This window comes from Amorphotheca resinae (genome assembly GCF_003019875.1).
Source record: "Amorphotheca resinae ATCC 22711 unplaced genomic scaffold M430scaffold_10, whole genome shotgun sequence".
NCBI classification, from domain to species: Eukaryota; Fungi; Ascomycota; class Leotiomycetes; order Helotiales; family Amorphothecaceae; genus Amorphotheca; species Amorphotheca resinae.
This window is the reverse complement of record NW_020194480.1, coordinates 1,019,073-1,042,190: the sequence shown is the minus strand read 5'-3', so window position 1 is coordinate 1,042,190 and position 23,118 is coordinate 1,019,073. Positions and strand designations below refer to the sequence as shown.

The window sequence follows — 23,118 nt, the reverse complement described above, 5'->3', positions numbered from 1 at the left end:
TAGAGGCCGGTGTTATCAATTCCTCCTCTCTATTTGTCTCCCGTTGATATTCTTATTTCTCATTCGATAAAAATATGCCCGATGATCAGCTACTTTCTTTTCGACACGATCCAGCTGTTTGGAACGTGGAACGTGATCTAATCCTATACAACACCGTTCACTATCCACGAATCCGACACCTTGCCGACGCTTCGAAGCGGTACCGGTACCAACATACCCAGAGGTTGAACAGACTCTACTCCGTACCGAGGTCCTCAGCAAATTACTACAGATACCGTATACTCTATCCATGAAGAAACAAATTCAATTATACGAAGGGAAACGTATGTTAGCAAGAGACGACACTACCGTACGTCACAGCTTTTAGCGTCAATCGCCAAGTTTCATAATTATCGAACAGTTCTCAGTCTAAGAAGTCATGGCTGCCTCAATCGTTTGGACCTCTACAGTATGACCCTTGGGACTCGAGCTGATAGCGATCAAACATCCCCAATTCAAGTTCAAGACCTTGTTGGACGATCTACTGTACAGCTGACAACTGCCAACGATCAACCACAGTATGTGGCGTATTTAACAAGCAGGAACTCAGTTTCAATTGACATATCTGTCTTGGTCACGTTCGCCAGTCCACATCTACCTAGGTACAGGAACTGCCTGTCTGTGGTGCACATTCCGAGAAACTAATCGAGAGTAACAACCAAGCGTGGAACTTCTCTATATTTGTCTACGGTCCTCGGCCACGACCCGATTATTCTGCAGGATTCGACCGATCTGCGTTCACAGACGAACAATATAAATGTCTTCACCCTCTCATAGGCGACTTTGATGCTATTTCCTCCCATGGCAAATGGCAGATACACTTCCCGTTCCTAATGTGCGAAACGAAGGCCAGCCCCTCCATACTTGAAATAGCCGACAGACAAAATGCTCACAGCATGACCCTAGCAGTGGGAGTTGTTGTCCGACTTTATAGGCTTGTTAACCGCGAAAAAGAACTTCACCAAGAGATTCTTGCATTTTCCATCTCGCACGACGCCTGTTGCGCAAGAATATGTGGCCATTATCCTAAGTAGGACAACTTATTATCGCCATCTCATCTACAACTTTTCATACCTTACACGGGGCTAGATGGAGGGGCTACTCACAGATTCATCAAAATCGTCTATGATATGATACATGGATGCCTACTCATTTGGACAGAATTTGTTCAGCAGTCGATCAATTGACGCCTGATGTCAATTCTGAGTTGGCGAGCTCGTCCGCGATGTAGATAGTTCGGGATCATTACTCCGTATTACCTCCGTATCACCCATTGAGTTCGACTTCCGCCCCTCACCCCGCGTCCCGGCCGCTTTTGCAAGGTTACTCCGCTCAAGCGGGGTAACAAGACGGATGGATCGAGGCGCAGGAACTCTCAGCCGTGCTAACAAGTCAACGTAGTTGATAAACGCGGTCCGCATACACGGGAAACAGCCCATTTATTATCTTTATGACTTATGCAGCATTGAATCTCCAGATGGCTCTTGTTAAGACGATATAGCAACAGGTAACACAACTCAGATCATCCTTGATAGTACCGACACTAGAAAGCCTCCATTCCGAGCGGAACAAACATATAGAAGACATGTCTTCCACTTTGAACGTCAGCGTCAAGCCATGCGACGAAGCAACACTTGGTGCACGGCGCATAGACGTGGACATGATAGAAAACATGACGAAGGCTCAACTCCAATGGTACGACTGCGACAGTGTGGCCGACTATCGCCGTTTTCGAAGGGAGGGCAGCCATGGCTTCCCCAAGCCAGTTTTAAATCCCGCCGCCATCAACTTCACCATTCCCTCTAGTCACGGCGAGCATAGTATACCCCTGCGGAAGATATTGCCCTCAGGGAACACTTCTGTGAAGGGCGTCTATCTACATTTCCACGGCGGTATATCATCACTCGGCAGAACTTCCCGACCCCATCTTGAAAGATAAACTGATCCTCGAACAGGCGGATTCGTAATCGGCTCTTCCGCCGCACATGATAGCCTTCTCAGTAAGCTAGCTACAGACCTCAGCCTTACCGTGGTAAGCGTCGAGTACAGAAAGGCCCCCGAGTCGATCTTCCCCAGCATGGTCGAAGACTGTGTTGACGCTGCCCTGTACGCTCTCTCCGACGAAGGCCGTCAAAAGCTCGGTGGCCCCTTAACTGTCATGAGCGGCGAGAGTGCCGGAGCGTACCTGACCGTCTTGACCGCCATCAAGCTCCGCGACAACGGCGTCGACGTTCGCGCGCAGATCAAAGCTCTGGCGCCCTGCTACGGTATCTTCGATCTCACATATCTACCATCATTGCGCGCGCACCAGCGCCGAGCCCTACTGGGACAGGAGGACACGTATAGGTTCATTGATACGGCGTTCCCACCCTCAGTGTTCCCGCCAGAAAAGCGGAAAAGCGGGGACGTCTCGCCGCTGTATGCACAGCTGGAGGGGCTCCCGCCGGCGTTGTTCCTTGTGGGCACGGCGGATCCGCTACTGGATGACTCGGTATTCATGGCATCGAGATGGACGCTTGCCGGGAACGAGGCAAAGCTTGTCATCGTCCCGGAGGCGGTCCATGGCTTTACCCTGATGCCTACTGAGGTGGCGGAGGAGGGCATTCGTGATGTGATGGAGTTTTTGAAAGAGCATATTTAAGCTGGGTCATGTGGCTGCCCTTTTTGACAGGTTCTGATCAGGCCGATTGTTATCGAGATGTAACCTTTTCGAGGTTATTTGCAATGAGAGAACAATAACTAGCTGTCGATGACGCTCCATTGCTTACACAAGAGACAGTGTAGTCAAATTTCAAGATTGCATGATGTGCGATATGTATTCCAGTTTCTACAACTTGGACCTACCGTTTGTCATTGACGGATTCCGGCTTTGAGGCCAATACTAAGACTAGCTCTGCTTCACAATTTGGCCGACATGGTCAACGCCCTGACTTCCTGGTTTAAGGCTAGATCGGTCAAGATCTCTTCACTACCTCCACCAACGACCATGACCCTGACATCCCGACTTATCTGCTCGATCCTGGCTCCTCTCCCACTCTTATTATACCCCGCGCCGCCCATAACCTGCTGTGATTCGCGCACAACATTCTCCAAGACCCGCCCTGCCATGACTTTCAGGTTCGCGATCAGGCCTCCCATCTGCTGGTGTCGAATCTTCTGCACCGCCGGGCTGCTCCCGTCCTGGGACGCATGAGCGGTCCAATAGATAAGCTGCTCCATGTATGCATACGCGGGGTCAATCTGGCGGCCGAAGGAGGAGAATTTGGAGCGGATCACTTGGCTGGAGATCAGCTTCTTGCCGAAGACTTCACGCTGCGTGGCGTAGTTGTACGCATCCTCCGCGCAGACACGTGCCATGCGCAGACTGGTACATGCGAGCCAGATCCTTTCGTGGTTGAAATCTGGAGGCCTGGGTTAGCGTGTGCCTATATCTAAAAGGGGAAAACATACTGGACATGACAATGTCGAAGCCGTGGTTCTCTTTCCCCAGTAGGTTCTCAACTGGGACTTCCACGTCGTCGAACTCTATATAGGTAGATCCTATAGCTTTGCTTAGCATGTGGAAGGTAAGCTGGGCTTGAAGATACTAACCACTGGCGTTTACGCCAGAATTCTCCATCTTCCTACATGTGACACCTTTGCTTTTCATGGGAATAACCAGAGCGGAGATCCCACCTCTCCCAGGACCGCCTGTTCTGACAGCTGCCGTGCACCAGTCCGCATATATCCCGTTGGTGATCTAGTACTTTCATGTCAACTTTAGAAAAGTTACATTCCGGTTTGGCGACATACCCATTTCTTCGCCCCGTTTACGACATAAACATCTCCTTTCCGAACCGCAGTTGTGGTGATCCCAGCTACATCGCTACCCGCCTCAGGTTCGGTGATGCCGAGACAGAACCGGGTCTTGCCCGTATATACGTCAGGGAGGAAACGAGCTTTCTGCGCTGGGGTGCCGTAATTGATCATGGGTGGGCAGCCGATGCTATTCCCGCAAGAGAGGCCCCATATCCTAAGTTACGTATAATTCAGCTCCCATTCTCGAAAGGGGATGAAGTCCCAAACCAGAAAACAAGGGGTAACCAACACGCCAAGGTATCCAATCCTCGCAATCTCATCGATCAGGATCAAATCATGAAAATGGTCCCATTCGTGTGGTGGGATGCCACCTGGTAAACGTAAACCGGCGGGAACGTGTTCCTTAGAAAGGGGGAAGATCGAAACAGCGGCATAGCCCTTTGCCGCGTGTCTTTGGAGGACCTTCAAATAACTTAGCTGGCCCGAAGCGTCGAATATGGAAGCAAGATTTCAAACCTCGGGGGGTACGTAGCCCTGCTTCTCCCATTCGTCGGCATATGGAGCAAGGAACTCGTCAACATATGCGCGGATCTCTGCCCGGAGACGGTGATGCGACGAATTATAGTATGGAGAACTCTCTCGAGCATACCAGATTGGGTCTGCAAACGGGGCCGGAATGCTTGTCGGGGCCATATTCGAGTTCCGGCTGGATAGCTAGTAAATCAAATGCTGTGAAAGATGCAAAAGACGGCAGGACGGAGAGGGAAATGCTGAGAAGAGCCGTAGCAAAGAGACAGGAAAGAGAAGAGAGAATAGCAAAGACAAGGTATTTGAGGGAAAGGAGAGGATCCACGCTCTCCGCGGGTAGCAAGCGGCTCTTATCATAGCGCCGGTCAGGGATATTGTCCATTGCGGCTTCATAGACGTTTCTTTGCCGTCCGTCGTCCCAGTGAGGCCCTCGAGAACCCACTACCGTGGAGCGCAAGTCACGTGCACGGCAGTCTTCCGCGTCACGTGTGAGCAAGGCCCCATGCGGGGAAGATGTGGAGGTTAGTGCCGGGGCTAGGCCTAATACGGCATCATGATTCCACCACCGCTTTCGTCCCCTCCACCTCTTCTCTTCTCTTCTCTCCCCCCCGGATGCCCGAACGACTGTCAACCCTCAACCTGCAATCTTCAACCACAACCCGAAGACCAACCGCCGAGAAGCCGCTGTGTGAGGGATCATATATACATACGCATTAGGATGTCGAGCAACGAGAGCGAAGACAGCAGACAGCAGTACACCGAGTACAGGGCAATCAAGCGGATCCGCCAAGCTTGTGCGAATTGCAGGTAGTCGATCCTAGGGCACGGCGAGCTGAGGCAAGCTTCAAGACAAAACCTAGCTGGGCTGACGTGCGGTGGTAGGCGGAAGAAGGTACGCTGTTCGGGAGAGCGTCCAGTCTGCTCTTTTTGCCAGCGGCTATCACAACCTTGCTCGTATAACGATGGACATACGATCCAGCAGGGGGAACAGAACTCTGATGTCTCTGCCAATCTTCAGATTGTATGTATTACCTCCCTCATGGTTATAGTACTGTTGTGAATGGCAGAGAGAATTGCTAACTGCGAAGAATGACGCTGGGGTGATTTCAAGGATCGAGGCTCTCGAGTCGCAATTGAAAAGTCTCCAAGAAGAATTTCACAGGCAAGTATCTTCCCAATTTGTGGACATGGGAATCAATTATATGACTAATATCCTCATTTGTATAGAACTCAAACTCCAGCCCGGCAGTCTTCCAGTCCTCCTCGAGATGAACTCGACGGCGAAACTGTTATCCAGACGCTTCCAGACGCTTCCCCGGCTATCCAAGATGAAGCTTCCCGACCAGTACTAAATAGCCAAGGCCTTGGAGAGGATTATAGAAGGTTCCAAAAACTACCTCCCAAAGATATTCAGGATGCCATTATCGACCAATACTTTGCCTCCTGCGAAGGGCAACCATACTCTCTATTTCACGAACCGCTATTCAGGCAACGCCTAGGTGATGGTCGCGTTCCCGAGTACTTGCTATTCTCCGTACTAGCTACAGGACTTCGACACTGCCCAATCGGATCTCTCCATGGCTATCAATCGGATGCAATTGAACAGTATACGAAGCAATCATGGAAGATTGTCGTCAAGGAGTGGAATCAACTTGATGGGGGATCGGACTTAGACCTCACTCGGGCAGTGCTATTACATTCAGTGATTGATTTTACGAGTATGTTATTGTCAAACCAAACTTGATCCCTGAACCGCCCTGACTATTATGATATTCCAGGTGGTAAACATCACCAGGGATGGATCAAAATCGGCCTCACCATCCGTCTCTCACAAGATCTTGGGTTGATGGATGAGCCGGACGTCACTTTGAGTCCAATCGACAAAGAGGAGCGCAGGCGTCTCTTCTGGTCTATGTGAGTCATAGGTGTTGCAATGTGGGCCTTTTGCTTCAATTTGCTAACCTTAATCTAGTTACTTACTGGATAAATACGTTTCCTGCAATAAGAACCGCCCTGCTGGAATTATGGATGAAGATTGTACGGTGCAACTTCCTTGTAGGGGGGAAGAATTTGAGGGAGGACAAGACGTGACGACCCAGAGCCTTGAGCAAATCCTGAGCCTGACGCCTTCGACTCCCCCAGGGAGCTTTGCTCTTACGGTGTCAGTATCTTGCTTGTTGATGAAGGCTACAAAGTACTGCCTGTCTGTTAAAGGCGGCGCATGTCGGATTCCACCCTGGGACCCTACCTCTCCCTTTGCCTCGATATCTTCCAAACTTGATTCTTTAGAGGCACGCTACCAGATTGGCGGTCATTTTGACTTTGCTGCCGTGGCAGAAAAATTTCAAGCCGCTGGAAGAGCTACTAGAGTAGACTTACAGTACCTCATTCTTGCCAACGCTCTGTGGTATCTTTCTCAATGTCTCTTATATCATCCCCTGCTCCTGCTAAGACGTCCAAACATTGCCAATATCAGCGGTCATGGGGCGCGGAACTTTTTCCGCCGCGCACTTGAATCTGTAAGGGAACATGCCGCCGGGCTTTCGAGATTTATGAAAGAGATAAGCATTGCGGGGTACTGCTCGAAAATGAGCATGCATGGTTACTGCCTCCTGGTTCCGAGTACGGTACATATTTTGAACTTGTCCTCTACCGATCCTGCCGTGCAGGAGGAGTCGTCTCAGTTGCTGGAATCCAATATAGAGATCTTGAAAGAGCTCTCGTTGACTTGGCCCAGTGCGAAGCTAATGGTAATCAATCTTTCTCCTAACGGGTTATGTTGTGGCTAAGATAGACATAGGTTGAATCATTAGCGAATTTCCAGGCCATTTCTAGCAGGTTTGCAAACTTGGACTCAATTGTCAATCTCGATGTCAATAGTCTGGATGTCTCTGGTATCGAGGACCTCTTTGACTATGATTTTCTAAGTTCTCGAATCTTCCGCGCCAAGTCCTCTGGAAATGTCTCAACTCCAGCCTCGGCGCCTGGTTGGACACCAATGCAGTGGATGGACTTCGTGCCCGGTGATCTTGATCTTTTCCCATTACCGACGCCTCCTGGCAATATACTTGATGTAGTACGATCCCCCGGCGCCAGTTCCCCATCTTTTGTACAGCATTTCCAATCTGCTTCCTCGGCGAATCAGCAATATGGCCTATCTCCTTTGTCTATGTTCCTGCTAGGCAAGAATTCCAATTGAACGGTGGTCTGGATTGTAAGATAAGAGGATTTATATGTCGAAGGAATTGTTGCGAGTGTATCCGAGTTTCGGTTCACCCAACAATACCAGAAAACAATGAGATGATGGAGAATGAATATTTTCAGCGCTGAATAGGTACCTGGAAAGCTGAAACCTCTTTACCTAGAGCTTAGTGGTAGTCCGCGTCATCTTTGACCAATCCACATTCCTGTTCCCCGCACGAAAGCTAGCCAAGCCATATTGAGCCTCTTGAGAGGGTTGTGTCATGTGGTAATAGATATCCGAGATCGTGGCATCTTGTTTCGTGCTACCGGGGAGTTTCCAACCTACTCGTACAAGGTCTTTGGCTTGGGCAGATGCGCCGGGAGCACATTGTTGGATGCGGAAGATCTTATCTTCCATGAGTGTGATCAGCGATGCAGCATCTGGCGCTACTCCGTGAATGACCCCGGCATCCAGCAGCTCCTGGCACCCAACGGGACGCGCAGTGAGCATAGCCTCTCGGCTTCGGGGTATCCCCCATTCGCGTATTAAATATCTAAGGAACATATTTGTTAGTGGACATTTTACTCTGAGCCCCGAGCTTCGACAAATTGGAATATCATCTTACTTTGAGATGACGGCCGGAACAAGCCCGAGTTTTGTTTCTGACAGTGTGAAGGTGGCAGTCTCGATTGCGATTCGCACGTCACAGGCCATTGCCAAGCCAACGCCTCCTCCCAGGCAAGGGCCTGTGATCATAGCAACTATTGTTTGTGGGGCATTATCGATAGCATCAAAGAGGTTACGGAGACCATGGAACTGATCCTCTTTGGCTTGACGGTCAGAAGCAGAAGTTGCTCCACTGGGGCTGATATCCATCCCCGTGCAGAAGTATTTTCCCTTGGCGGTGATGATAATACAGCGTATCTCCTTATCACCAGCAGCTGCTTGGATGAGTTGTGTCAATGAGCTCAGCATTGCCAAGGTTAGGGCGTTACCGTTCCGCGGCCTGGCAAGCGTTATTCGCATATTTGATCCCGCCCGTTCAACCAAATACGTCTCATGATCCTTGACCACGCTCCACTTCAGAGTTGGAACTCCTGCTGGTATCTTTCCGGTCGTGTCACGGGCTGTACGATTCCTCGTTGCTAACAGAGCAGGCCCAGCGCGGCTCGCGGAAGGGATATTTAGCTCGCCTGAGATCCAACTCCCCACCTCAGCAACCATGTCAAGCTTCACGCCGGTTTGGACGCCCATCTTTTCAAACATATATGCGACGTCTTCGGTAGCCAGATTTCCCTTCGCTCCTGGCGCATACGGGCAACCTCCTAAGCCAGCAATGCTGCAATCGAAGACTCGGATTCCCATTTGGTAGGCTATGAGGACATTTGCTAAAGCCTGTCCATAAGTGTCGTGAAAATGGCCAGCTATTTGTGATGCTGGAACGGAAGCCAATATTGTTTCCAATAAGCGCTTAACCTGTGCTGGTGTTCCAACTCCAGTGGTATCTCCTAGGCTGATTTCATAACATCCCATATCCAGCAGTGTCTGAGTGACTTTGAGCACTTGGTTTGGATGTGTAGGGCCGTCGAATGGACAGGCAATCACAGAGGAGATATATCTAAAGAAATAGTTAATCTAGATGCAGCCCTCACGGCACGCTTCCTGGGCAGTCTGTACTCACCCTCGAAGTTTGACGTTTGTTCCTTTCACCCTCCTAGCTACCTCCCCCGCCCTTTTCAGGGCCTCATCTACGGATGCATTATTGTTTCTGCGACTGAATCCCTCAGAGGCTGAGACAAAGACTGCAACTTCCCTTGCTCCGGCTTTCAGCGCCGCTTCCAGGCCCTTCAAATTTGGCACAAGAACAGGGTACGACTCGTCGCTTGAGTCTATTAGGTCTCCGATTCCAGACATCACCTGAGCCCCATCTGCCAATTGCGGCACCCATTTTGGGGAGACGAATGAGGTCGCCTCGATTGTTTTCAGGCCACATGAACGCAGGCGGCGGATGAGTTCGATCTTCGTAGCCGTCGAAATTACTGATTTTGTATTTTGCAAGCCATCCCGGGGCCCAACCTCGACAAGGCGAACTGAAGCCATGGGGTATGAGCAATGGTTTCGATAGAACAGAAAACACGAAGTCCTGCAGAAGATACGGGAAATATTGACGTTTCAGTCCCTTTGCATTAGAATATGGCACATAATTCTTGCCCACTAAAGAGGTAGTCGTTTCAATTACCTTGTCATTCCAGAACACGGCTCAGCAAACCCAGGACTTACCTGAGTGTTCCCGCCCCGCTCCCGCCCCGCTCCGTGCGGGCTCCGGACCGGGTAGCGCACATGAACCCCTGAGCCGGGCGCGCGGACCGGCTTCCAACTACCCCACATTCGTCTGGATGTCACATGGCTCTTCTACAATGGACATCATGGTAAACTTCGAACATGGCAAAGGATCATCTCGCGTACGAGTGCTTTCAACTTGTTCTTGGCTATTCCGGTCGACTCCAAGAAGTGCAATACCCTGGCCGCCGCCTCGAATATGGCTCTTAAGAAGAGTTTAATCGTTACTCCAACTCCGCGAGGGGCTGATGGTCTGCCCATAATACGCAGAGTCCTGATTGCAAACAGAGCGGAAATTGCTAGTCGGGTGGTCGCAACATGTAGAAGGCTTGGGATCATATCAATTGCCATCTATACAGACCTGTGAGTTGCACCCCTGGCTGAGGCTTGGACTCGTAGATCAGCCGCATCATGAATGAATCAACTGCTGACCTTTTTAAGAGACAAGCACTCATTGTATGTCGAAGAAGCAGATGAGGCAGTCTACATAGGTCCCATCGACCAGCCGGAGGGGAACCCGCATCAGAATGGGAAAAAGATTGTTGCAATTGCCTTACAGGTGGGCGCCGATGCCATCCATCCCGGCTACGGCTATCTCAGTGAGAATGCGGACTTTGCAAAACATGTCCTGGAGTCGGGCATCAAGCTCATCGGGCCTTCGCCATATGCGATTTCCGTACTTGGGGACAAACGACAGGCCAAGGAGTTCCTGATTTCACACGCGCCCGAGGTACCGCTGATTCCAGGACACAGCGACAGCGCACAAGATTTGAAGTCCCTGTCCAACGAGGCTGAGCGCATTGGCTACCCCATAATGATCAAGGCCTCGGCGGGGGGAGGAGGCAGGGGAATGCGTATCGTGCGTGACAAGACAAGTTTGCTTGATGAGCTGAGCCGAGCACAGTCTGAGGCTAAGCGGACATTCGGCTCTGCCGATTGCCTCCTAGAGAAGTATATCAGCAGGGGAAAGCACGTTGAAGTTCAGTTGATGGGTGATTCTTTCGGTAATGTGTTTACGCTGCTTGATCGAGAATGTTCGGTGCAGCGGAGGCACCAAAAAGTCATTGAGGAAGCCCCATGTCCATGGATGGACGAGGAGCTGCGGCAGGCAATGTACAAGACGGCTATCACAATCGGGAAGCTTCTGAAGTATGAGGGCGCTGGTACTGTCGAATTCATGGTCGATATTGAAGAACGCAAATACTACTTTCTTGAGGTCAACACCCGTATTCAGGTTGAGCACTGCATCTCGGAGGAAATCACGGGGTTCGACATTGTTGCGCTCCAGATTTTTGTGGCAGCCGGGGGCAACCTAAAAGACGTTCCGAACCTTCAAGGAGTCGTAGCAAATGGTCACGCCATAGAATGCCGGCTCTGTGCGGAGTCCCCTGAACAGGATTTCTTGCCCGCATTGGGCACAGTTCAGCGATGGACACCTGCGACCGATATTCTCGCTGCCCATCACCTTACAAATGTGAGGTTTGAGAGCAGTATACGTACAGGAACGGTAATCTCGAGTTACTTTGATTCTATGATTGTTAAAGTCATTGTCTGGGCTCCTTCGAGGGCAGCAGCGGTTGAGAAGATGAGTCTGGTTTTGCGAAATACGGTATGCATTGGAGTCCAGACAAATCACCTGTTTCTCCAAGCCTGCCTTGCACATCCTGGATTCAGAACTGCAATTGACTACACCACCAGCTTTATCCCAGACAACAAGGAAGTGCTTCTTCGAAACCCCTACGTGGAGAATCTTGAAGAGACCCGCAAGTTCCTCGGTCTCGTGTCTGCGTTGTTCTTTAGGTCTATTGCGAAGAGACAGAGCAAAGACGCTGCCACCACTCGAACTTTTGCATCTCTGAGGGGCTTCCGGAACCAGGTTTCAGACAGCAGTAATGTTCCCGTTGATATTATCCAGGAGCGGAGTTCTGGATCCAACATTGTTGTCAAATGGCCTTATACCAGAGGTAATACAGACTCTAGCATTGTCCAAGCCATTCTAAAACCATTGCCACCTATTGATACGAGTCCGCTCTCCGATTCAACAACATCGCATGTTTCTATTGCGAAGATATATTCAGCAACGGTATCACAGACGCTTGCAAAGCTGAGCAATACACGCAGTCAACCCTACACGATCACGATTCTCAAATCCAATGTACAAACCCACAAGCTTCCAGCCGACATCACCAGCTCCCAGCAAGTATCAGAATGGCTTGTAAGCGATCTCACCATCGACGTTCAACCCTCCCCTGGAAAACTCACATTGCACCTCGCAACCGATACCTCTTCATCCGTCTTCGTGCACGCCAATTCAATAGGGACAGCACTCGCATTCAACTACTTCACGCCACTAACATTTGGTCTATCCCTAAGCGCCGCTTTCTCCAACGACAACGCCAGCGCCACCACATCCCAGCGCATCCACAAAGCGCCGATGCCATGCAAGGTTCTGGATGTACTGAAGAAAGACGCGGATGCCGTGGAGGTCGGGGATGTGCTGTGCGTCATTGAGAGCATGAAGATGGAGATCAAGGTATTGGCAGAGGTCCAGGGGACCTTTAGGATGGTGGCTAAAGAGGGGGAGTCTGTTGCTGAAGGGGCGATTTTATGTGCTGTTGATTAGATAGATGATATGTTTTAATAGAAATCTCTTGATGGAGAAAGAGTTGGAGGACTAGATAAGTTTATATTGCAGTATATATAAAATCAATTTACATGAAAGAGGACTTGTGCGAGAGCCTTGCGCCTAGTTGTTCTTTTTCTATATATCAGCTGAGGGGGTACTACAATATTCCACTGGGGTTAAAAGCTAGGGGTTTTGGGATCGATTCCTTGAGTCAATACCTTATAAATTACAACGACCAAAGATCAGTCACATTTCAAATTTCCAAAAAGTTGCATCACCAAATATAGGAATCCAGGCTATTCACAAACCAACTAGGACTGTAATCGTAACGAGTGACTGCATCAAACATACCCCTCCTCCCCAAGCGGCCCCAGCCCATAATAAGCATTTCTTCATCAATCATCAGCCAAAAATCGCGCATCTACTCTCTTAGGATCGCAATACGGCGAAGGGTTCACGCCCTTGCTCTTGCCCACCGCGCTCTGGCACATGTGTCGCCCGATGCCCATGAACGCGTACTTGTTGTGCTTGTCCAGGTACTCAATGTCCATATCTTCCCAGCGTACGGTAGAGATCATGTCGCGGTAGTGGCGGGAGGAGCCGGCGTAGACGGCGCGCAGACGACCGGTTTCGTTGTCTTTGTACCTGTTACTCTGTTATTAGCATTGATTGGGGGCACGGGGAGAGAAGAGGGAGATAAAAGAAGAGGAGAAGGAAGACCTACCATGTTCGACATCCTTGACCCCAGACTACTTTCTGGGCCCAGGTTTGGGTATGTTCGTTGTAGGCGTCGGAAGCTTCTTGTTTGGGACAGAAACTCTTGATGAGTTCTTTTTGTAGTTTTTGAATGCATTGGATGGCGTAGTCGCCGTTGGCGTCAAGGGCACCGATACTGTGGTTTTGTTACTATGGGGGCGAATGATTTTGAACGGAGGTGTTGAGGGCCATTAAGAATGGTCGATATCTACTTACATTGACCCAGCTGCGACAGGCCTACATGCAAGAATTAGCAATGATGAACCTTTTGGCTGAAAGGATAATACGCACCAATTGGGACCGAGGAAGGTAATCCAATTTGGCATGTCAGCACAGGCAAGCCCGAAGTAAGCTTCTGCTGCGTATTTCCACTTCTCACGTAGGTCGACCTAGGGAAAATCAACTAACAACCTACGAAATGTTTTTATGAGTAGGGGGCTTACCCCATTCCTCCCAATGACAGGAAAGCGTGGCTTGAAGCTCACGTCGAAGCCTGGAGGGGTTGTTAATGTGACATAGAGACATGTATCAAGACACCACTTACCAGTAGCGGTTACAATAGTGTCGCATTTCACCTCTGTGCCATCCGCTCCGATGACACCATCGGGGGTGATATTTGTTACTGCAGTAAAGTGTACCGATACATTCGGCTGTTGGATAGCGTTCATGTATGGATCACCTGGAGTCATTCTCCTGCAGTTCACAGGGAAGCTCGGAAGGATTCCTCGGCATGTTAGCATTTAAGAAACAGGGAGGAGTTGATCACGCACCTTCCAAAATTGTCTCGTTCTTGATCATCTCACGCATACGAGCCTCAACCTGCTTAGCGAGGGCCACCTGCTCCGGACTGCCAAGTATGTTGTGGTCAAATCGAATGTTGAAAGCGTCCTCTAACTCCTTGATATGGGCCACCAGTTTGTCTGGGTTGCGGCGGTAGAAAGTGCGTTCCTCTTCGGAATCTTTGAAAAGTTAACTTGGGGTATAGGATTTAGCAGGCTATATACTAACACTCGTAGTTGTTACCGAAGTTATCGACAATCTGGACAAACCAGACGGGAGTTCGGACAAAGATGTCCATGTCTATAATATGTGCGTCAATAAAGTTTCCTGGGTTCATGAGTAACACGTACGTTTGACATGAGGCTGTTGTTAAGGTCAGTTTTTAGGTATTACTAGAACAGCTTCAGGATTCAGGCGACAAACCTGCATCGTAGGAACAGTTTGGACAGAGCTTGCACCACTGCCAATCACAACAACATTTTGACCTTTCCACTGTTCCTGACCATAGTCATCAGGCCAGCCAGCTGTATGTACAATCTACCCCGGCCAAGTCAGTTCGACATCTGGAATGCATTAAGGAATAGCCATATAAGACTTACGCGTCCTTTGAAATCTTTCAGTCCAGGAATATCAGGATAATCCCAGCGGTTCAAGATTCCTGTCGCATGTAGCAAAATATCTGCTTCGTCGTCGAACTCTCTCAAAACTTTCAGGGGCTCGGGCGATGACCAATCAGCTTTTGGCTCAACGACCTGTATTTTCACCTCCCATTTACCTTTCTCTTCATTCCACCGAGCCCCGGCTACCTGGTGGTTAACGTGCAGATACTTGGCTAAGTCAAGGCGCTCAACAACCTTCTGGAGGTAGGTGAGGATATCCTTTGAGGATGCCAGGAAAGCACGCCAGTCAGGGTTGGGCGCCCAGGGGTAAGTGTAAGCGTGGGAAGGTACGTCGCAACTTGAAATCGAAATCCATTAGCATGAGAAAGAAGAAGTCCAAATAGATGAGACATACGCGCAGCCGGGATAGCGATTCTCAAACCACCTATTTGTATATCAGTAATTTGTAAAGCATCTCATTTCGAGTTGCAAGAACTCACGTTCCCCCAATGCCACTGTTTCGTTCGTACACAACGTGCTCTACATTCTCGCATTCCTGCTGGATCTTGTAGGCCATCATGATGCCACTCACTCCGCCACCAATGGTGATAACGCGAAGTTTGCGGTTGCCCGGATCATGGAGGGTGATATTTTTGACCTCGTAGACAGAGGAGGGACCAATCCACTTGGGGGGATCTTCTACGCTACCCATATTGAAAAAAAGATGGATATCACAATAGTGTACGTATGCGTTGGTTGATTCTTTCGTCTCTCTGCTTCTCTGTTGAAAGCTGGCTGAAGACGGAAGACGATATTTATGATAATGTTAGTCTGGCCCGCATTCTCCTCAAGTGGCATGGGAGCCGCGTTGGCGTTCGGAAAATGCGGGGAAGTAAACCTTAATGTGACCTCGGTCCTGGGCCCGCTCAAGGGGGATCCACGGTCCGCGCTTGGTCGTCGTACTTTGACCAGCAACAATTCACCAGGCGGTCTATAGCCGGCTGCCCTCCGTCTTTTTACCGTCCCTCGTTCCCCAATTCAATCAAAACAACATGGAACCAGAGATTCAGAGCCCCGCCCAAGAATGGGAGAGATGGGCCCAAGAATGGGAGCGGCTACAGAAATCGCGCAAAGCTGCGCTGGAGAAATGCTGGACAGCCTGCGAAACAGGAGATGTAATTCAATTCAACAACCAGATCCAAGAGACCCTCGGGGAGCTTGGTGACGCTAACATGCACACTCTGTTGCAACGGACGATTATTCGCAAAGGCTGGTTAGAGGGAACGTGTCAGATAAAAGAGGTTATATATCACTATAAAGAAGTAGTAATAACAGGCGAATTCAAGTTAGTTAAAAGTAGATTAAATTAAACTAAATTAAATAGAATAGAGAGTAGTCTCCTGTTCTATATACTTAAAAAAGGGGTTGTTATTTACATGTATAGGCGCCGTATCCGCTATAAACAAGGTATATAAGTACCTAAGTACCTAAATCCTAACAACACTATAAACTATTAAACAAGGTATAAGGGATCGATCCCTATATATTAATTAAGGGTTAGTTAGTAATTAGGGGAACAGGTTCTGTATCTAGTAGTAATTAACCCTACTATTTAACATACCCCTCTAAGGATTAAGCTAATTCTAGACTTAACTAGAGAGCTAAGTACTAGTACAGCTCTCTCCTTAGCTCTCTCCCTAATCAGGTAATAATAAAGCTATTCCTATACCTAAAGGTATACTAGTACTTACTAGTACAGCTCTCTCCTTAAGTAAAAGGTTAAAGAATTAAGGAAAGTACGTAATAGTAGGTACTTAATTAAAAGGGGCTTAACGTTTAAGTCCTAAAGCTCCTTAAGGAAGAACCTTAAGGACTCCTAGTACTCTAAGTAGTAAGACATGTTAAGTAATAAGGTCGAGCAAGTAGTAGAAATAAATAGAACTAAAGAATATAACTATAGAAACAGTTAAATCTCTAAGAAAAAGGAGTAGACTTTCTAAATAAGAAATATAGCGTAAAAAGTAGACTTTCTAAATAAGAAATTAAGCTTAAGATAAGAACTAGATCCTAGAACTCTTACTTAATCGTTTAAGTAAGAATTACTTTTAGACTAGCGTAAAAGCTAGTTCTAGGTATTTAGTAGTTAAACAAAAGGGTTTCTTACCTAAATAAAGAGTGTTTAACTACCCTAATCTATAGGCTAGCTATCGTTTAGGTTTAGGGTCTTAATATCTACTAGATTAAGTAATTTAATAAATTTAATGTGTTTCTAGCGTAGTAAGGCCTTAGTTAACCTATTTGCTAGTATGTTATAGGTTAACAGCTACTATAAACTAAGTCTTTCTTTAGTTACTTCTTAGTATAGCTAGTATTAATAGATATCTACATACTTAAGCTTAGTAACTAGGTGTTAGGTACGCTAACACGTAAGACTATAATAGCTTAGAAATCAAGTATAAGGTAACTACGTGCTACGACTAAGGTAATAGTAGGTATTAAAGAGTATAAGAATAAAGGGTAGAGAGGGAAAAGAAAGGGGGTTTAGAGATTAGTCTATAGTTAAAGTAGTAATATACCTTTAAATATACTACGACTATCTATTAACTCTTACCTCTTTTACTCTATAAAAATATACCTAACATTCTAATCTCTCTCCTTTACTAAAAGGTTATAGACTGTTAGAGTAAGAAGTAATAACGTAGACATAACAAATAAACCTTAACAAGACGTAAGCCTCTTCTTAAGTAACTCTTTAGAATACCTCTTTATAAGTAGATAGTAGTAAACCTAGTACGACACCCTAAATGTTAATAGAAATCCTTTCCTTAAGTAAGACTAAGTTAAACAAGAGGATTGCCTAAGTAAGAGTAGAGTAGCGCCTTAAGTAAAAGCAAGACTACCTTATAGCGCTTAAGAGAAGAGAGGCTCCCTTAATAAACCTATACAAATTTAATAACTCTCTTAAAGTAGAACAGCCTTTCTAGTAAACCTATGTTAAAGAAATAAGGAAGAGCTATTGTAATACCCTTTTTATTCTACTAAAAAACAAGACATATACTAGTATTACGACCTTCTTATTTAACTAAGAAACAGAGTTTAATACTTACCTAAAGAGTTATCTAACAGATACTAAACGTGTCGGCGCTATAGTAGTAGTACTAAAGGATTACATTAAAGAGCGCTAGAAGTCTTTTATTTTCTTAGAAAAAGGCGGATTAGTTCTTAATGTAACTTAAGGAAAAATAAAGGCGTAGCTCCTTTATAGTATTATAGATAAGGGTACCTACTCTCTTAAAGTAGTATTAAAACTCTAAATGTTAACTTAAAACTAAAATAAGACCTTTAGGAATTTCCTTTAATAGTATAACTCCTTAGTTATTAAACTTAGCTACGCCTTCTTAAAGATGTTCTGTATCTACTTTCTTATTAATTGTTTAAAGCCTAAGTTAAGGGCCTATATAGTAAGTAGTAAGGTCCTAAATACCTTTAAGGTAGTTAAGGTAGTAGTGTTAAGAAAGGAAACTCTTATTTAGACAAGGTAATAAGAAGGCTCTTATAGAGCCTCTTTAATACTGTACTATACTAGAAGAGGCTCTTCTTATAATCTAAAGACCTTATCTATACTAGTAAACACGTAAGGGACATCTAGTAGCTAAACTTTAAACACGTAAAGGGACTCTTCTAGTGTTACAAAAACCCCTTTAGTAAGTAAGGTATAAGGTAACTACTACTAATACTAGTAGCCTGGTTATTAGGCAAATTCGTACTTACTATACAAATACTTTATATATAGTTAATCTAGGTATACTTACGCTTAGTACCTTAATAAGGCTAGTACTTTAGGCGCTAATACTACGCTAGTAGCCTACTACGTTACGCCTAAATAATAAGAAGAGAGGCGACCTTTAATAAGTATTTAGGTAAAGATATATATTAGGGGTAGCTAGGTAGCTATACTAGCCTTACTAGACTTAAGAGTAGAAGTCAACCTTATTTACTTACGACTATTAAGACAAGAGGCACTATAGTAACTTAATAATTATATTATAGTATCCTTACTATTCTAGAAAACAATAACAAGCTTTAGGTTATGTAATCTGTTTGTTAAGGCCTAAGATAACTACTTAATAGTAAGGCAACATTAAGGCAGATTTGTCGTTACTAATATTAGAGACTTAGATGTTATACTTAGATTTCTATAGCTAGAGGCTATAGACCTAATCGTTTTATAAAAGACCTAGACGTTCGTATACCTTACGTTGTCTTTAATAGTTAGGCTATATATAATAAAGAAAGAAATTAAGAAAGTAATAAAAAAAGCTTAATTCGTAATCGTAGTAATAGTATAACTAATTATAGTCGACCCGGAATCCTTAGGTAAGAAAGGACTATAAGAGGAACTATAAGAAGATAGTAAGGCTATAGCGACCTTACCTAATAAGTACTAATAATTTGTAGACGTCTTCTCTAAAGAAAGGGCTAGATTACTACCTATAATTAATAGCCCTACTTATGTAATAGACCTTAAAGAAGACGTAGTACTACTATATAGCCGAATCTACTTACTTATAAAGGTTAAGCTAAGTGTCTTACGTAAATATTTAGACGACGCCTTAGTAAAAGGATAGATCTGTCTAAGTAAGAGCCTTACTAGTACTCTAATACTATTTGTTCTAAAGAAAGGAGAAAAGCTACGACTTTACGTTAACTACTAGGCGTTAAATAGTGTGACTAGAAAGAACTAAGCCCTTATTCTATTAATTAAGGAGATCCTTAATTAGCTGTCGTAAGCCCGCGTCTATACTAAGCTTAACCTACGTAAAGCGTACTATTAAGTTTGTATTAAGGCCGGTAATAAGTAGAAAACGGCTTTCTAGTACTAATATAGCTACTTTAAATACTATGTTATACCCTTTAAGCTAGTAAACGTACTAGTGACCTTCTAGTCCTTTATTAATAAAGTACTAGAGAATCTTATTAATAATATTTGTATTATATATCTTAATAATATCCTTATCTACTCTACGAATAAAGAAGAGTATATGTAGTATATTTACTACGTCTTTAAACGTCTCTAATAATATAACCTTTACGTTAACCTCTTAAAGTACGAGTTTAATATAAAGTAAGTAGGTTTTCTAAGATACGTTATTAACTTATAGAGAGTTTGTATTAAACCTAAGCGTGTCTCTATAATCTAAGAATAGCTTATTCTTATAACTATAAAAGATATTTATATCTTTCTAAGGTTTACTAGGTTTTATAAGCGCTTTATTAAGAATTATTTAAAGATTACTATACTACTAATAAATCTCCTTTAAGGCGACGTCGCTAGTACTGTTATACTAAGTTCTAAAGCCCTAAAAGCCTTTTACAAGCTACGACTAGTCTTTACAAAGGCCTTTTTCCTATATTACTATAACTCTAAACTACTTACGCGTATAGAAATAGATACATCTGCCTATACTATTAGTACTGTCCTTTTATAGCTATAAGAAGGCCGCTAGTACCCTGTTACATTTATTTCTAAAAAGCTAAAAGGGCTAGAGCTATACTATAATACTCTTAACGCTAAGTTAATAGCTATTGTTAAGGCTTTTAGGTTATAGAGGCCGTACTTAGTATATATATAAAGTTTAGTATTAGTTTTAATAGATTACCTAAACTACTATTACCTCTTTATAAAGCTAAAGTTGTTATAGTAGTAAGCTAGATAGCTAAAGGAACTTTCTGTCTTTAACTTTAAGATTAAATATAAGAAGAGTACCTAAAACCTTACTAATAGGTTATTATAGCGGCCTGACTTATAAGATCCTAATAAGTAATTAAAGGCGTAACAAGCTCTTTTAGTAACTTTTCTTAATAAATTCCGAGTAAACGTAGTTACCTTAAAAGCTATTAGTCTTACTATAAGGCTTGTTTAAAACAAAGCTTTTATTCCTTTTATTCTTCTAATTTCTTTTATTCCTTTAATTCCTTCTATTCTTTTTAAAGGTCTAGCGACCTTCTTAACACATACTGTCTTAGTAGAATCGCTCTAGCGTAAGAGGCTAGACTTACGCTAGCTAGTAGACTAAGGCGATCGTAGGTCTTAGAGACCTTACGCTTTTATTACTAGAGTATTAAGTCGCGAATTAAACACTCTTATACTAGTAGAGAACTCTACTTAGAGTTAGGCTAGTAAAAGTAATAGCTAGGTAACAGTAACGTTAACGTTACTACTATTACTATTAGAAGCCCTTTATAATACGTAGTAAAAGGACGCCTTTATTACTAATAAAGAGTAAAAGAAGTAGTAAGGTAGCTAAGGCACTACTAGGTCCTTATAGACATTTAAGGATAATACGCTACTATAGTATTATAGACGTATATATATACCTAATAATCCGGGCTTACGTAAAGAGTTACTAAAGCTTTTTTATAACGTACTTACTATAAGGTACTAGAGAGTTAGTAAAACAAAAAAAAGGCTTTCTTAATCCTTCTTTTAGCTAAGTCTTAATAAAGACGTCTACTATTACGTTTCTACTTACACTATCTGTTAAAGAATAAAGGCAAGGACTTATCTACTATATAGTAAGTTAGCCTTACTCCTTATTCCTTCTAAACCTTAGTAAGAGATCTTACTTAACTTTATTACGTAGCTACCTTACTCTTATAACGTATTAGGTAAACTATATAATTTAATACTTATTATTATAGACTAATTTACAAAATTTTCCTTATATATTCTAATAACTAATCGTCTTACTAGTAATAGGCTAGCGTCTCTTCTAATATACTACATTATATAATAATTTAGAATTCTAGATAGTATTATCTTAGACTAAGGCTCTCTCTTTATAAGTAAATTCTAGAGTAGTTTCTACTAGTACTTAGCGACATTATAGTAACTTAGTACTACTTATTACTTACAAACAGACAAGTAGATAGAATAGCAGAACTAAGCTATTAAGCATTACTTTTAAACTTACTATAGCTTTGTATAAGACGACTAGGTAACTAAGCTAGATCTTACTAAATTTGTATATAATACCTTATAGTACTTTATAATAAACGTAACACTATCGTACGTACTATATAAGTACTAGCTATAAGGTCCTAAGGACATACCTCTAAACCGGTTAAAGCTAGTAAAGGCGCTAGTAGCTAATATACAAGTAGAGTAGCTATAAAGTAGCTATAAAGAAATTATTATATTCCTTTAGTACTCTTAAAAACAGTATAAGAAATAGTATAACTAGAACTAGAAAAAGATTTTATTTAAAAAGGGAGACTAAGTACTCTTATTAACAAAATACTTAAGGTAACATCGACCTTTTAGGAAATTTATAAATAAGTATATTAGCCCTTACTAAATTAAAGACGTTATTAAGGACTATAGACTTACTTATAGACTACGCCTTTTTTTATTAGTATAGCTATATCTTACCTTTCTAATTATAAGCCTAGAACCCTATAAGGCGTAAGAAGGCAAAGTCCTTATAAGCCTAATAGACATCTTAGTCTTAGATAAAGAAACATTTAAAGTAAAAGCTATTCTTAACTATAAAGGCTTATAAAGAAATAGACTCTATCTTATAAAATAAAAAGAGTATAACGATTTAGAAAACTCGTAAGAACTATAACAAAACCTTAATAATAGCCTACTTTTACGTAAATATAAACAAACATATTAAGATAATCGTTAGAAAGGCATAATGTTACTAGTGTAGTTATAGTAACGTAAGTACGACTTTTATATTTATTATATAAAAACTTAGAAACCTAAGTATCTTAAAAAAAACACTAAACTACCTTTTTACTAGTAAACACTCTTTAAAGCTTTACTAACTTTATTATTATATATCTTAGAAAAAGGAAAAAGAAAAAAAATCTAAAGTATAATCCTACTTATTAAAGACGCTTTAACCTTTAGTTATCTATTATTTGTCCTTATTACTATCTTTTCTACTATTATTTTCTTTATTATTATCCTTTATAGTATCTACTACTACTTTATCCTTTACTTTCTTACTTCTTTTAGATCTTTATAATTTGTATACGTACTACCTTTAAGTTAGTAGCGACTTAGTATTAAGGTAAGAGATACTTATAACTTTCTTAAAATAAGACACGTACTTTTTAAAGATAGTAATATAGTCTTACTATACTTAGATCGCCTTTTCTATAAGCTAATTACAATAGTCTACCTTTATGTTTATAGTTATAGTAAACTTATTATAAAGCTCTAACTAATAAGTAATTTTTACTAGATAACCTAACTTTTACTCTACGCGCTCTTTCTTATCTACTTTATTACTATAAAGCCTCTTTTCTACTAACATTATAGTCTAAGACTTTAAATGTTAAAGGCTCTTCTTTACTAAAGTTTAGGTAGCCTAAATTATAGCCTGTTTATATTAGCTTTAACTTTACTACAAATAATAGACTACCTTACCTTATCCTTTTTTATAATTACCTTTTAA

General features: G+C 43.6%; 7 protein-coding genes across 7 annotated transcripts; 4 read left to right on the top strand and 3 right to left on the bottom strand.

Moving 5' to 3' along the window:
* Positions 1 to 668: 668 nt before the first annotated feature.
* On the top strand, positions 669 to 1,073 carry M430DRAFT_107069 (hypothetical protein; the record flags this gene model as incomplete). The annotated part of the gene is made up of 1 exon (XM_024861131.1): positions 669 to 1,073. A coding segment is annotated over one exon (405 nt), but the record flags the coding sequence as incomplete, so codon positions are not given.
* A 638-nt stretch (positions 1,074 to 1,711) lies between these two features.
* On the top strand, positions 1,712 to 2,680 carry M430DRAFT_106839 (hypothetical protein; the record flags this gene model as incomplete). The annotated part of the gene is made up of 2 exons (XM_024861109.1): positions 1,712 to 1,931; positions 1,995 to 2,680. 2 exons carry the CDS (start codon positions 1,712 to 1,714, stop codon positions 2,678 to 2,680), a joined length of 906 nt encoding a protein of 301 aa, XP_024718561.1.
* A 257-nt stretch (positions 2,681 to 2,937) lies between these two features.
* Positions 2,938 to 4,530, bottom strand: M430DRAFT_107564 (hypothetical protein; the record flags this gene model as incomplete). Its single annotated transcript, XM_024861163.1, has 6 exons — positions 2,938 to 3,440; positions 3,490 to 3,579; positions 3,631 to 3,778; positions 3,832 to 4,051; positions 4,127 to 4,299; positions 4,354 to 4,530. The coding sequence occupies 6 exons, from the start codon at positions 4,528 to 4,530 to the stop codon at positions 2,938 to 2,940; spliced, it is 1,311 nt and encodes a 436-aa protein (XP_024718560.1).
* Positions 4,531 to 4,976: 446 nt separating this feature from the next.
* On the top strand, positions 4,977 to 7,154 carry M430DRAFT_270342 (hypothetical protein; the record flags this gene model as incomplete). Its single annotated transcript, XM_024865507.1, has 6 exons — positions 4,977 to 5,172; positions 5,248 to 5,386; positions 5,454 to 5,527; positions 5,593 to 6,083; positions 6,144 to 6,279; positions 6,338 to 7,154. Coding segments are annotated over 6 exons (1,853 nt in total), but the record flags the coding sequence as incomplete, so codon positions are not given.
* Positions 7,155 to 7,726: 572 nt separating this feature from the next.
* Positions 7,727 to 9,649, bottom strand: M430DRAFT_30226 (hypothetical protein; the record flags this gene model as incomplete). Its single annotated transcript, XM_024865934.1, has 3 exons — positions 7,727 to 8,102; positions 8,175 to 9,167; positions 9,231 to 9,649. 3 exons carry the CDS (start codon positions 9,647 to 9,649, stop codon positions 7,727 to 7,729), a joined length of 1,788 nt encoding a protein of 595 aa, XP_024718558.1.
* Positions 9,650 to 10,088: 439 nt separating this feature from the next.
* M430DRAFT_60757 (hypothetical protein) lies at positions 10,089 to 12,614 on the top strand (the record flags this gene model as incomplete). The annotated part of the gene is made up of 2 exons (XM_024868877.1): positions 10,089 to 10,252; positions 10,331 to 12,614. The coding sequence occupies 2 exons, from the start codon at positions 10,089 to 10,091 to the stop codon at positions 12,510 to 12,512; spliced, it is 2,346 nt and encodes a 781-aa protein (XP_024718557.1). The 3' UTR covers positions 12,513 to 12,614.
* A 172-nt stretch (positions 12,615 to 12,786) lies between these two features.
* On the bottom strand, positions 12,787 to 15,490 carry M430DRAFT_68769 (hypothetical protein). The gene is made up of 13 exons (XM_024869376.1): positions 15,151 to 15,490; positions 15,066 to 15,095; positions 14,651 to 15,008; positions 14,475 to 14,588; positions 14,402 to 14,414; positions 14,280 to 14,351; positions 14,042 to 14,230; positions 13,816 to 13,995; positions 13,715 to 13,764; positions 13,563 to 13,660; positions 13,488 to 13,508; positions 13,240 to 13,407; positions 12,787 to 13,160 (listed from the first exon to the last, which is right to left on the bottom strand). Exons 1-13 carry the CDS (start codon positions 15,360 to 15,362, stop codon positions 12,911 to 12,913), a joined length of 1,755 nt encoding a protein of 584 aa, XP_024718556.1. The 5' UTR covers positions 15,363 to 15,490; the 3' UTR covers positions 12,787 to 12,910.
* Positions 15,491 to 23,118: the final 7,628 nt, after the last annotated feature.

Excerpts from the sequence above, each read along its gene's own strand:
- M430DRAFT_68769 (XM_024869376.1), bottom strand. The coding sequence starts at position 15,362 with ATGGGTAGCGTAGAAGATCCCCCCAAGTGGATTGGTCCCTCCTCTGTC. Across the intron at positions 15,096-15,150 it reads AACAGTGGCATTGGGGGAAC|GTGGTTTGAGAATCGCTATC; the intron begins GTGAGTTCTTGC and ends ATATACAAATAG. Across the intron at positions 13,161-13,239 it reads GGTCAAGGATGTCGAACATG|GTACAAAGACAACGAAACCG; the intron begins GTAGGTCTTCCT and ends ACAGAGTAACAG.